The sequence below is a fragment of the Acipenser ruthenus genome, chromosome 7 (genome assembly GCF_902713425.1).
Source record: "Acipenser ruthenus chromosome 7, fAciRut3.2 maternal haplotype, whole genome shotgun sequence".
Taxonomy (NCBI): Eukaryota; Metazoa; Chordata; class Actinopteri; order Acipenseriformes; family Acipenseridae; genus Acipenser; species Acipenser ruthenus.
In genome coordinates this window covers 15,571,947-15,584,222 of record NC_081195.1, presented here as the reverse complement: position 1 = coordinate 15,584,222, position 12,276 = coordinate 15,571,947, and the positions used below count along the sequence as shown (strand labels likewise).

At 41.5% G+C, this 12,276-nt stretch overlaps 1 protein-coding gene across 1 annotated transcript in view; it reads left to right on the top strand.

Moving 5' to 3' along the window:
* LOC117415686 (protocadherin-15-like) overlaps nt 1-12,276 on the top strand; it is a 217,910-nt gene that overhangs the window by 88,575 nt on the left and 117,059 nt on the right. The window contains exons 5-6 of the mRNA XM_059026442.1: nt 565-725; nt 4,676-4,831. Of these exons, the coding sequence (XP_058882425.1) occupies nt 565-725; nt 4,676-4,831 (317 nt within the window). The remainder of the gene's footprint in view (nt 1-564; nt 726-4,675; nt 4,832-12,276) is intronic.

The window sequence follows — 12,276 nt, the reverse complement described above, 5'->3', positions numbered from 1 at the left end:
ACCAGAGTTTATTTAGGGGTGTCACAGCAAAGGGGATGAATACTTATGCAATCAAGACTTTTCAGTTTTTTATTTGTAAATAATTTTGAAAAATATGTAGATTTTTTTCCCCACTTCAACATTATGGACTATTTTGTGTAGATCAGTGACAAAAAAATCCAAATTAAATCCATTTTAATTCCAGGTTGTAACACTACAAAATGTGGAAAAGTCCAAGGGGGGGTGAATATTTATGCAAGGCACTGTAACTAACTTAATTGAACTATTAGTTTAATTAGTCCTTTTTTAATTGTTCTCTGCTCCAAAAAGTTGTACATTTTGGTTTTATTGGTTTGCTTAATTTAAGTATTATTTAATGCCATATTGTTTTGGAATTACTAATTATGAGGGTCAAAAAAAAGCAAACTGCAGTCATATAGTTTGGTGGTGTTAACTTAGCTTTTGGTGAACAGTAATCCAGATTAAAAAGGACCTGGCTTTACACAACACTTTTAACTTGAAGGCTACAGTTGGGTTGGTTTAGTTTTGACAAGTGATAGATATTTTTTCTTTTTCTTTTTCTAGGTACTCTCCTGGTGGAGAATATGCAGATAAAGGGAAGAGTACAAGGCCCCAATAAGACAATTTCATTATCTCTGAGGGACAACTATGATCACTGGGTGATCCTGGATCCTGTACAACAAAGGCTTTATCTCAACAGCACTGGTCGAGTCCTGGATAGAGATGTTAGTTTTTAAGGCGTTTGTGGATATTCTCCTTATATTACCTTCACACACTTTTTAAAGTCACAGTTTAATAACACAATTATTTCTGTTTTTATGACTTTGGGTAAATAGGTCTGAAATGTGGTCTATCATTTATAAGATGCATTTTAGATTTCCCCAAGGACATAATGTCACTACATGTTCCCTTTCTACTGTGTGTGTGTGTGTGTGTGTGTGTGTGTGTCTATATATATATATATATATATATATATATATATATATATATATATATATATATATATATATATATATATATATAGTGGTTTGCAGAAGTATTCACCCCCCTACCAATAATGTCACATTTTGTTGAATTACAAATAATTTATGCACAGTTTTTCAAACAAACTTTTCTTATTCAAAGCTGTAGTGGTTAAACTGAACACTGTTATATGAGGAGGAAGTTAAATGTCAGCAAAACTTGCAAAGAAAATGCACAAAATGAAATGTACTGGTTGCATAAGTATTCAGCTCCTTAAGTCGGTACTTGGTAGAAGCACCTTTTGCAGCAATTACTGCTATGAGTCTTTTTGGATAGGTCTCTATTAGCTTTGCACAGTAGGATGGTGACATTTTTGTCCATTCTTCATAGGAAAATTGCTCCAGTTCTGATAAGTTTGTTGGGGATCGTCGATGGACAGCAGTCTTCAAGTCTCGCCATAAATTTTCGATTGGATTCAAGTCAGGACTTTGACTGGGCCACTCAAGAACATTAATTATCTTCTTGTTCAACCACTCCAGTGTGGCTTTGGCTTTGTGCTTCGGGTCATTGTCCTGCTGAAATGTTTCAGAGTTTCAGAGTCTTTGCTGACTCAAACAGGTTTTCCTCAAGGATTCGCCTGTACTTTGCACCATCCATTCTCCCCTCTATCCCGACAAGCTTCCCAGTCCCTGCTGAAGAGAAGCATCCCCATAACATGATGCTGCCACCACCATGCTTGACAGTTGGGATGGTGTTGACTGGGTGATGTGCAGTGTTGGCTTGCGCCAGATGTAACGCTTTGAATTAAGACCGAAAAGTTCAATTTTTGTCTTGTCTGACCACATAACCTTATTCAACATGTCTGCAGTATCATCTGCATGCTTTTTCGCAAACACCATATGTGCTTTAAGATGAGGATTTTTGAGCAATGGCTTCTTTCTTGCCACCCGTCCATACAGGCCAGCTTTGTGTAGGGACCGGCTTATTGTTGATGTGTAAACACTGACTGATCACTCAAGGTCATTGTTGGCTTCAGAGTGACTTCCCAAACCAGTTTCCTGCTTGCCCGGCTGCTCAGTTTGGGACGGTGACCTGATCTGGGTAGTGTCTGGGTGGTATGATACATCTTCCACTTCTTAATGATGGACTTCACTGTTGTTTCAAAAGCTCCTTGGTCTTCATGGTTGCTTTGTTGGATCACTATGTGAGTTGCAGCTTGAAAGTCTTTATATACCTGAGGGACATTATCTACAAGTTAAACCACTTTGAGTACACACAGGCTGAAACCATTTCACTAATTTTGTTACCTTTCATACAAATCATTTGCACCTGAGCTGATTTAGGGCTGCAGTAGCAAAGGGGTTGAATACTTATGCAACTGAGATTAATCTGTTTTTCTCTGTAAATCTTACTTATTTATATTCTATTTGCATTTTTTAACTTTATCAATGTGGAGTAGTTTGTGTAGATTCTACATGTAAAGACTAATTTGAAAGCGTCATGGAGTACACTCAGGTGCCAACAAAATGTGAAAACTTTGCAGGGGGTGAATACTTCTGCAAACCACTGTATACAGAACCTCTGCTATGCACACATCCTCCCTGTACTCTCTCATAATATATATAATCACTAAGGTCATTTTATATATATATATATATATATATATATATATATATATATATATATATATATATATATAGAAAGATAGAAAGTCTACCCCTTTCAAAATGTTCAGCTTTTGTTGCCTTATAGCCTGGAATTAAAATGCATTAAAATAGTTGTTTTTTCATTTATCTACACATCCTACCCCACAACTTCCAAGTGAAAAAAAAGGAAATTTGTAGAAAATTAATTAAAAATAAAAACTGAAATAGCTTGGTTGGATAACTGTCCACCCTCCTTCTAATTGTAATCCTAAATGAGCTCAGGTGTAACCAATCGCCTTCAAAATCACATACCAAGTTAAGTGGCCTCCACCTGTGTTAAATTGTAGTAATTCACATGATTTCAGGATCAATTCAGCAGTTCCTGTAGGTTCCCACTGCTGGGTAGTGCATTTCAAAGCAAAGACTCAACCATGAGCTTTCAAAAGAACTCCGGGACAAAGTTGTTGAAAGACACAGATCAGGGGATCGGTATAAAAAAATATCAAAGGCCTTGAATATCCCTTGGAGCACGGTCAAGACGATTATTAAGAAGTGGAAGGTGTATGGCACCACCAAGACCCTGCCTAGATCAGGCCGTCACTCCAAACTGGATGCCTGAGCAAGAAGGAGACTGATCAGAGAGGCTACCAAGAGGCCAATGACAACTTTGCAAGAGCTACAGGCTTTTCTGGCCAAGACTGGTCAAAGTGTGCATGTAACAACAATATCCCAAGCACTCCACAAATCTGGCCTATATGGCAGGGAGGCAAGAAGGAAGCCATTACTCAAGAAAGCCCACCTTGAATCCCGTTTGAAGTATGCAAAAAACACTCAGGTGATTTTGTAGCCATGTGGCAAAACGTTTTGTGGTCTGACAATACTAAAGTGGAACTTTTTGGCCTAAATGCAAAGCATTATGTTTGGCGCAAACCCAACACAGCGCATCACCCAAAGAACACCATCCCTACTGTGAAGCATCATGTTATGGGGATGTTTCTCATCGGCAGGGACTGGGGCACTTGTCAGGATAGAAGGGAAAATGAATGGAGCAAAGTACAGAGAAGTCCTTGAGGAAAACCTGCTGCCCTCTGCAAGAAAGCTGAAACTGGGACGGAAGTTCACCTTTCAGCATGACATCGACCCAAAGCACACAGCCAAAGCTACACTGGAGTGGCTAAGGAACAAAAAGGTAAATGTCCTTGATTGGCCCAGTCAGAGCCCCGACCTAAATCCAATCGAAAATTTGTGGCATGACTTGAAGATTGCTGTCCATCAATGCTCCCAAGGAACTTGACAGAACTTGAACAGTTTTGTAAAGAAGAATGGTCAAATATTGCAAAATCTAGGTGTGTAAAGTTGGTAGAGACCTATCCCAACAGACTCACAGCTGTAATTGCTGCCAAAGGTGCTTCCACCAAATATTAACTCAGGGCGGTGGAGACTTATCCAATTATGAACTTTCAGTTTTGTATTTTTAATATATAATATTTTTCTGAATAAAAACTTTTTTCCCCTTAACAGTGTGGAGTATGGCGTGTAGATAAGTGGAGAAAAATCCTTGTTTAAATGCATGAAACTCTGAGGCACTGACACAACACAACATGTGAAAAAAGTTCAAGGGGGTGTAGACTTTCTATAGCACTATATATATATATATATATATATATATATATATATATATATATATATATATATATATATACACACACACATATATATATATATATACACACACACACATGTTTGAATTAGTGAGTCTATTTTCAGCTTGAGATCAGGCCATTACTTAAAACACCAAGTGAGTCATTTGCATCAAGAACATAGCTTAATTAAATGCAAAAACATGTTCTCTTAATGTGTTTTGTAAGGTTGCTATGTGTTACCTGATAACAGAAGTTTCTTATCAGGAAATCGCTTGGCCTTGATGAGTATTTTAAAAATGTATTATAGTTAAGGACTTTAAATGTGTTTTTTTTTATCAATTAATGAAATTGACTACTTTTTTATGTGGAAGGCTGCAATTGTAGTATGTGCGGATGAATCATGCTGTTTGCCATTCCTTTTAGCCTCCCTCATCTATCCACTCCATTGTGGTGCAGGTCCAGTGTACCAATGAGCTGGTAGGCACTGTCATTTTCCACGAAGTGCGGATTGTGGTGAGAGATCGAAATGATAATCCCCCTACCTTCCAGCAACCACGCTACTATGTAGCAATTAATGAGGTTAGTCTGACATTATATTATTTGCTTCATTTTAATAAATTAAACCAATGCACGTGTCAATAATTCATGGGGTGTCAATTTAAGGACATAAGCAAATATAAATTACTAATACCATGCACACAAATTGTAAAACTACAACATACAGTGCATTGTGTTTTGGTATCTCAAGGCTGCAACAGGGTTTATCTTGAAACATTTCTGTATTTTAAAGACGCCAACCACCACACAATTCAACACAATTGGCACCAGACACAATTGCAGACAGCCTCGAAAAAGCCAAGGAAAGGTTCAGACCATCTAACACCTTTCTTGAGCACCAATTGTTCATCAGCAAGAAATTGCCTTTAATTTATTTATTTATTTATTTATTGTACCCCTGTGATTCGACCTATTCTGAATGTCTGCGCCTAACTAACCAATCAGGAGAACTGTAGATCGATTTGTGCCTTCCGTTGCTGTCAAGCCAGTCTCTCAAGCCCGAGACAGAAAGGCGTGGGGCGACACTGCTGGGCATTTTCACGGTGCATGCACTACGCGGTACAGTAGTTTTCAGTACCACACCGTAGGCTATGTACTGGAATATAATTTAGATATATGCCCAAAAGTTTTGCATCACCTGGTAGAATATTAGGATGCAGGCATAATTAAAAAAAAAAAGCTATGTGAACAATCATTTTGATGTTTTATTTAACATCATGCAATCTAAGAAACTACAAAGTATTTCATGTTAGATTTCGAAATGTCACATTTTTCAATTTTTGGAAAACTACAAAGCGATATGTAATTTCAATATGTCAACATAATTCTTTAGGGTGTGATGCTAAACTTTTGGCCATAGCTGTAATGCCCCCATATAAATATAATCTACCAAATAAAAAGACTGGATTGGTTTTCAAAGTTGTTTTTTTTGTCATCTATATTCAGGTGTATGAAATGAGCCATCAGCTCAGCAAAGAAACGTACAATACGTTGCTGACTACTAGTGTTAGAAAATATATCCTTTTATAGACAGTTATTTAATAACAGTAGTGAACTACAGAAATAATAAAAAAAGGCAAAACGTGATAACAGTATCAAATTGGCTACAGGAAGGATGCTTATCAGGGGCAATGTATAAAATACTGACTTAATTCTCCTTGTATGAAATATGGGAGTGATCAAACGCTTCAGGGTGCTTGGCACCTAGCAAACACGTGTTGTCAGCACTTGGCTGTGATTGGTTACCGACTATCCCCAGACGGGAGCCAATGCAGTGCTCACTGTGAACCTCAACCAAGATCGGCGCCTCAGCTAACAGGATTCAAACCACACTCCAAATGACACTGCTTTTACGAGACAAGCTACTTGTACATTTTTTACATACACATATTTTTTTTTTTTTCTAATTTAGAATGACCAATTATTATTTATTTATTTATTTTTCCCTTGATTTGGAATGTCCCCACACAGCACAGACGTCTTCCGATCTCACAATCCTAAAGCCAGAAACACTTTTACACCAAACAATCCAGAGCACAGGTGGGCGGGCTACCGATCCCGGAGAACAGAGATCAGCCCTGCTTTTTATCCACTCTGAATGTGCTCAGTGTCTGGCCAGTAGGGTTCGCTGTTGCACGATGAGGGGAAGGAGTCCCTGCCGGTTTTCCATCACCCACCCTGGGAGCGTCAGAGCCAATGTAATGCCCCCTTCTGAGTCCCCAGCAAAGTTTGGCCTCTTTGCACAGCCCAGACATGAACCGGTGCCATCCAAGCTGTATGACTCATTCTGCCCTCCCAGCAGCAGTGCATTAACTGGATGAGCCACTCCGGGACCCCTAGACCCATATACATTTGAATGATTTCTGAATGACTGAATACTAATTTGTTTTTACAAATATCAGGGAACATTGTGGATCTACAGGTTACACCGACTACAGTATATTTATTGGCAAACTATTGTAATATAATCAATGTATGTTAGAACAAAGAATAGAACTCAAGGAACATTTTAATAACTGGGTTTGTAACTGTTAAATAGCACAGTGAAGACTGTCATACCATAAAAATACTACTGCTGTTCTTTTATAGCATTGTAGCATTTCAAACAACCTGTCCATGAATTAAGTGGGTGACTGAGAGTTTTTGTTATTTATAAAGCTGTAATGGAAGTCATTCAAATGCAAAAGACAGTCTATACAAGAGAACTTCTCCAGGTTGGCAGGTGCATTTATGGGGCCCTTCTGTGGGGTTCTTATTAATTTTTTATTTCTGATTTTCATCACAAGATCTAAAATAAGATAATAGATCTGACAAAGGAATAGGAAAGAATGCTTGGCGAAGTGGCTTGTGTACTGTGTTTAAAATAGATACAAAGCGATTCCCTTTCAAGTAGGGAATATTAACCATTACAAAATGGGTGTTTCCCTTTTAAGACACCTGAACTGAAAACTCTATACCAAAGATTCTCGCTAGAGCAGGGTGGCGCTGCTGAGGCTCCGCCCCACAAACATAAAACAGCAGCGCACCCTTCCAGCAATACCATTTTCTTTTTTCAGCTGTGCTGATTACTCCTGAGACAGATAAGTGTATCTTTATATACCTATTGTTAGCACTTTTAGCTTGTTTTTAAGTGATATATATTACAGAATCGCTGAAGTAAAAATTTATTTTGAGCTGTATTTTCTGTTGTTTATTCGGCTGGGTTAGTCCCACCTCGGCCTTCTGTGCCGTGTGAAGCATGTGGCTCGATTAGCCGTTCCTCCCCGGGATCCTAGTACAGTAGACTGACTCGCTCCATTGGCGTGTGTGTGTGTATATATATATATATATATATATATATATATATATATATATATATATATATATAAAACAAAATAAAATATTAAATATTATCATGTATTTATTATATGTAAAATAAAATAAGAATATTTCGTGGACCGTGTGGTTTCGTTTTCGGTCCACTGGTGCATATACTGTATAATAGGAAATTTTGGCTGGTATTAAATTCGGCAGATTTGCAAACTTGGTAGATTTTGACGGTTTTTGAATTGCCGTTTTTCACTTAGCACGTTTTGTATTTCTACTTTTAATTAAAAAAATTATTCAAATACATGTTTACTTAATGAAATCTGTTTTCTAAAACAGTATCTCATTTACAGTAACTCGTTATAGCATCTAAAATGTCACTGCATCAACTTGGATGAGAACAAAGAAGGCCTTCGAAAAATGAGTTACAGCATTATTGTTTTATAGTCCTTAATTTTAAGATACCAGTAATTGGAAATGATTAGTAGCTGCAGTACACATTAACGGTAAGCATTTGCTAACTCTCAGTTTTAAAACATAGCTCTGGTTCAGTAACATAATACAGTGAAATGATCACAATATCGTTTAGTAATTGTAGGACAGTATTGCCACATGTGAAAACTTTAACAATAAAGCCGAAACAAAAATGCTTTAAATTTAAAACTAGTTAATAAACTAGCAAGCACTGGCAAACTCATTTTTATATGGTGGAGAACTCATTTATTTTAACATGTTGTTTAGGGACGTTGCGATACCTGAACGGTGGGTGTCTTAATAGTAGTATCTACAACGAATCGACAACAACAATCCAAAGCAAATTTGCTTTTGTTACAGACTTTCTAACAAGTCTGGAATAACCTATTTTGGCTGTTACAGTACTTAATGAACCACTTGTAAAAACACAAAACTGCTTAACATAAAAAAGAACAGTCCCATAGGTACCACAGTAGCAGGCGCAGTTTACACTGCCTCAGAGTTCCTGATCGCATCATAAATTCCAGATTTTCTACATCCATTGATGCAAATGTCCGGTCTGCTTTTAATTTTTTCAAGCAAATTGGCTTAATCACAGTGCCTTTCTCATATTCACTTTGACGTCCGACATATTCTTTCCCTGACCCAGCGCTTCTTTAACCTGTGCTGCATACCAGTCTGTCATATGCTGGGATCACTCACTGTATGCCACACTCTGATTGGTGGAAGAATTATTGGCGATCCAATCAAAACCGCCAATAAAGACAAAATAAATTCCCCACCAAAATTTCCTGTTATACAGTATACGATAAAAAATTCCGAGTAGCTGTTGTAGGCGTTCCTACTAGCAGCTCGATGCTTTTTTAGTCCTGCTTCTGCAGTGCTATTACAAAAGGCTTTTTGAAGCAGGCTTTTTTCTGTTTTCGTGTGCGAATTTAGAATTGTGTTCGCACTGACTATGCAGTTTAGCCAGTGGCTGACTTGCAGGTGGGCATCCCTGCTAACGTGCCACTTGCAGTAACTGCGATTTATCGCCTCCCGATCTCGCTTGCAAGTTTGAGGTTACTGCTTCAGTACCGAGTGCATCAAGTCGGTGCCGAGGGTACTGTGTCGGCGCTGAGCGTCGGCGCCGAGTGCCCCGTGTAGGTACCGAGTGTCAATGCATCGGTGTCGAGTGTCAGTACAGAGTGTCGAGTGTCGGCACCGAGCACACGGTATCAGCATCGAGTGTCGGTACCGAGTGACTAGTGCCAGTGTCGGCACCGCGTGTCAGCATCAAGCACCAGGTGCAGTGCGCAGGTACTAATATACAGTACAAAGTGCACATTATAGTGTATTGCACACTATTGCATGGCATTGTTAACATGTCTGGGTTCCATGCATGTAACACTGCAAAGGACGGTCACGTGGAGTACATTTTATGCCTCGGCCCAAGCATGCGCAGAAGGCTTTGACAGACATCACTTTGTGTGATATCTGTGCCTCATTCAAGAAACGTACTCTCAAGAACCAAGTAGCATGTCACTCTAGGGAACGATCCCTCATGCCTGCGCAGCGCTTGGCATCACTGCGCTCCACCAGTGAAGCTGGCCCCTCTTCTCGTGGTCCTGTCCAGAAGAGGGTAGGAGTCGAGCTAGGAAGAGCCCTATATCTTGCCCTTCCTCTCGTTCTTCACCATTTTTCTACAGTTCCCCTACAGTTGCCCACCGATTGCGTTCAGAAGGCAGGGAGCAGATCGACAAGATCTGTAAGTGGTTTCAAGCCAGCATCCTCAGCATTCTTGCGGAGCTGCTAAGAGAGTGCTCAGCTCCACCGTCACTGTCACCGACTGACACCTTTGCAGACAGTGAATGGATGAGATAGATGACATGCTCTCTATCGCTGCCTCAGAGGAGGTGGATGACCAGCTGGTCATCCCATCAGATGATGCAGAGTCTGACATGCCGGTGCCGAGCTTATGCCTTTAATGCAGTGTTACAGGTGCCTTGGCCTGCAGCTCTATTTATGATGAGCAGCCGACAGTTACCCCTGCTGCCCCTCCGGTCCACATGGACTTCCTGTACGAGTGTACAGTCCACCTGGGAACACACGGCCGTGGCGGTTTCCCATTAAATTGGCTCACTTTACAGGGTTTCTGAAGCTGGGTCTTACCCATTTCCCACCAGTAGAGGTCCCAATTGCTGCACTAGTTCAGCCTTCTAACTTGCTTTCCAAGGATGCAGCATGCCCGAACAAGCAATACAGAGTGACTGAGGTCATTGTAAAGAAAGCCTGCACAGCTAGTGCTTTCTCTGCTAGACTAGGAAGCTACAACAGCATCATTGTGGCTTACCAAGCTCATCTTATCAGGGCCATTGCTGAGAGCCACAAGCCCTTGTCTTTCCAGTTAAATGAGTTGCGCTTGATTTCAAGGAACCTGCTCAGGCTCCCCAAGCTCAGTGGACAAGCAATAGGCAGGAACCTAGCAGCGTTGTTGGCTGCATGCAGACAGCTTTGGCTCTCTCAGGCACGAGTGCTGCATGGGGATAAGACTGCTTTGTTGGACGCTTCCATCACCCCGGGTCACACATTTGGTCCGGAAGTAGACGAAATGCTACAGCAGTCGCAGCGTGCAAGGGAGTCCACCAGGCAGTTGGTGCACCTTCTTCCAAAGCGCCCACCGCCACCGCGCAAGCCTGCAGCACAGTGGCACCCTAGGCCACAACTGGAAAAGAAACCAGCGCCACAGGCTGCTGCCTCTTCAGACGGGCCAGTCCAGAGACAGTCTGCTACCGCTTTCCACAGGGTCAGGCGTGCCTTTAGGCGCACTGTGCCTAGACAACAGACACGGGCTGCGCCGCAGGCAAAGCACCAGCCCTAGGACATTGCTGCCACAAGCCCAGAGCTCCTTCTCCAGGAGACATCTGGACTACTGGAACCCAAAATATTTTGGAGTGTTTTATGCAATGATGAATGAATTTTTACCAAAGCACCTGTTTTATCACCAGATACTGTACCAAAAAGCATGCTTTTTAAACCAAGTATTCTAAGGGAGTTGTTTGAAATGTCTGACTGTATTTCATACTCAACACGGTGCAAACTGGCTACTCTCTCCAATTCCAACACGGCCCCCCTCCATTCCGGGGTGTGACAAGAACATCTGTCACAGACCCCCAAGCTGTCACTGAGGTGACGCAGGAGGTAGGAGACATGCTGCAGAAACGGGCCATTGGCATAGTAGACCCCTCCGACAGCAATGGGGAGTTCTATTCCATGTATTTTCTAGTACCAAAACGGGATGGCAGCCTCAGACCAATTCTTGATCTCAGACAGGTGAACCTGTACTTGAGTCGGAGACGGTTCAAGATGCTGACTGTGCAACGGCTGTTGCAGTCCATCAGGCCAGGCAATTGGTTCACCTTGGTGGACCTAAAGGATGCCTATTTCCACATCCCCCTAAAACCAGTGCACAGAAAATACCTGAGGTTTCGCTTTCCAGGGCAGAGTGTACCAGTTTTGTGTTCTACCATTCGGCCTCTCTCTGGCTCCATGCGTTTTCACAAAATGCATGAAAGCCATTCTGGCTCCGTTGAGACTTAGAGGCATCAGAGTCCTCAATTATCTGGACGACTGGATCATCTGCGCAGGGTCTCCAGCACAAGCGCGCGAGCACACAGAACTCGTCACCAACCACCTACATTGGTTAGGCTTGAAAGTGAACGATGCAACTAGCGCCTGCCTGAATAGTCACCTATCTCAGGGGGGCACTTGGACTCGGAACTCATGTTGGCCACCCTGTTGGAAGACAGGGTGGGGAGAGTAACCGCCTGCCTAGAGTTGTTTCAACTCGGCAGAGCACTTCCAGTAGTGGTTTTTCAGAGGCTTCTGGGTTTGATGGCAGCAGCATCGAATACCCTCCCACTGGGTCTTCTACATATGTGCCCTCTGCAGCTCTGGCTCAACCGAGATTCGAGACGGCAGAGGTGGACCTCTTTGCCTCTGGAGTCATCACATTGTCCTCTATGGTTCTTCATAAACGGAGAAGGGAGACCTCTGGGAATAGACGCAATGGCACACCTGTGGCCAGCACATCTGCTGTACACTTTTCCACCGCTTGCGCTGGTCCCGCTGTGTTTGTAGACGATCAAACAAGGCCCCGTTCTGGCCCAGGAGAGTGGTTCTCCTCTCTAATACAGCTCCTGAGCAGC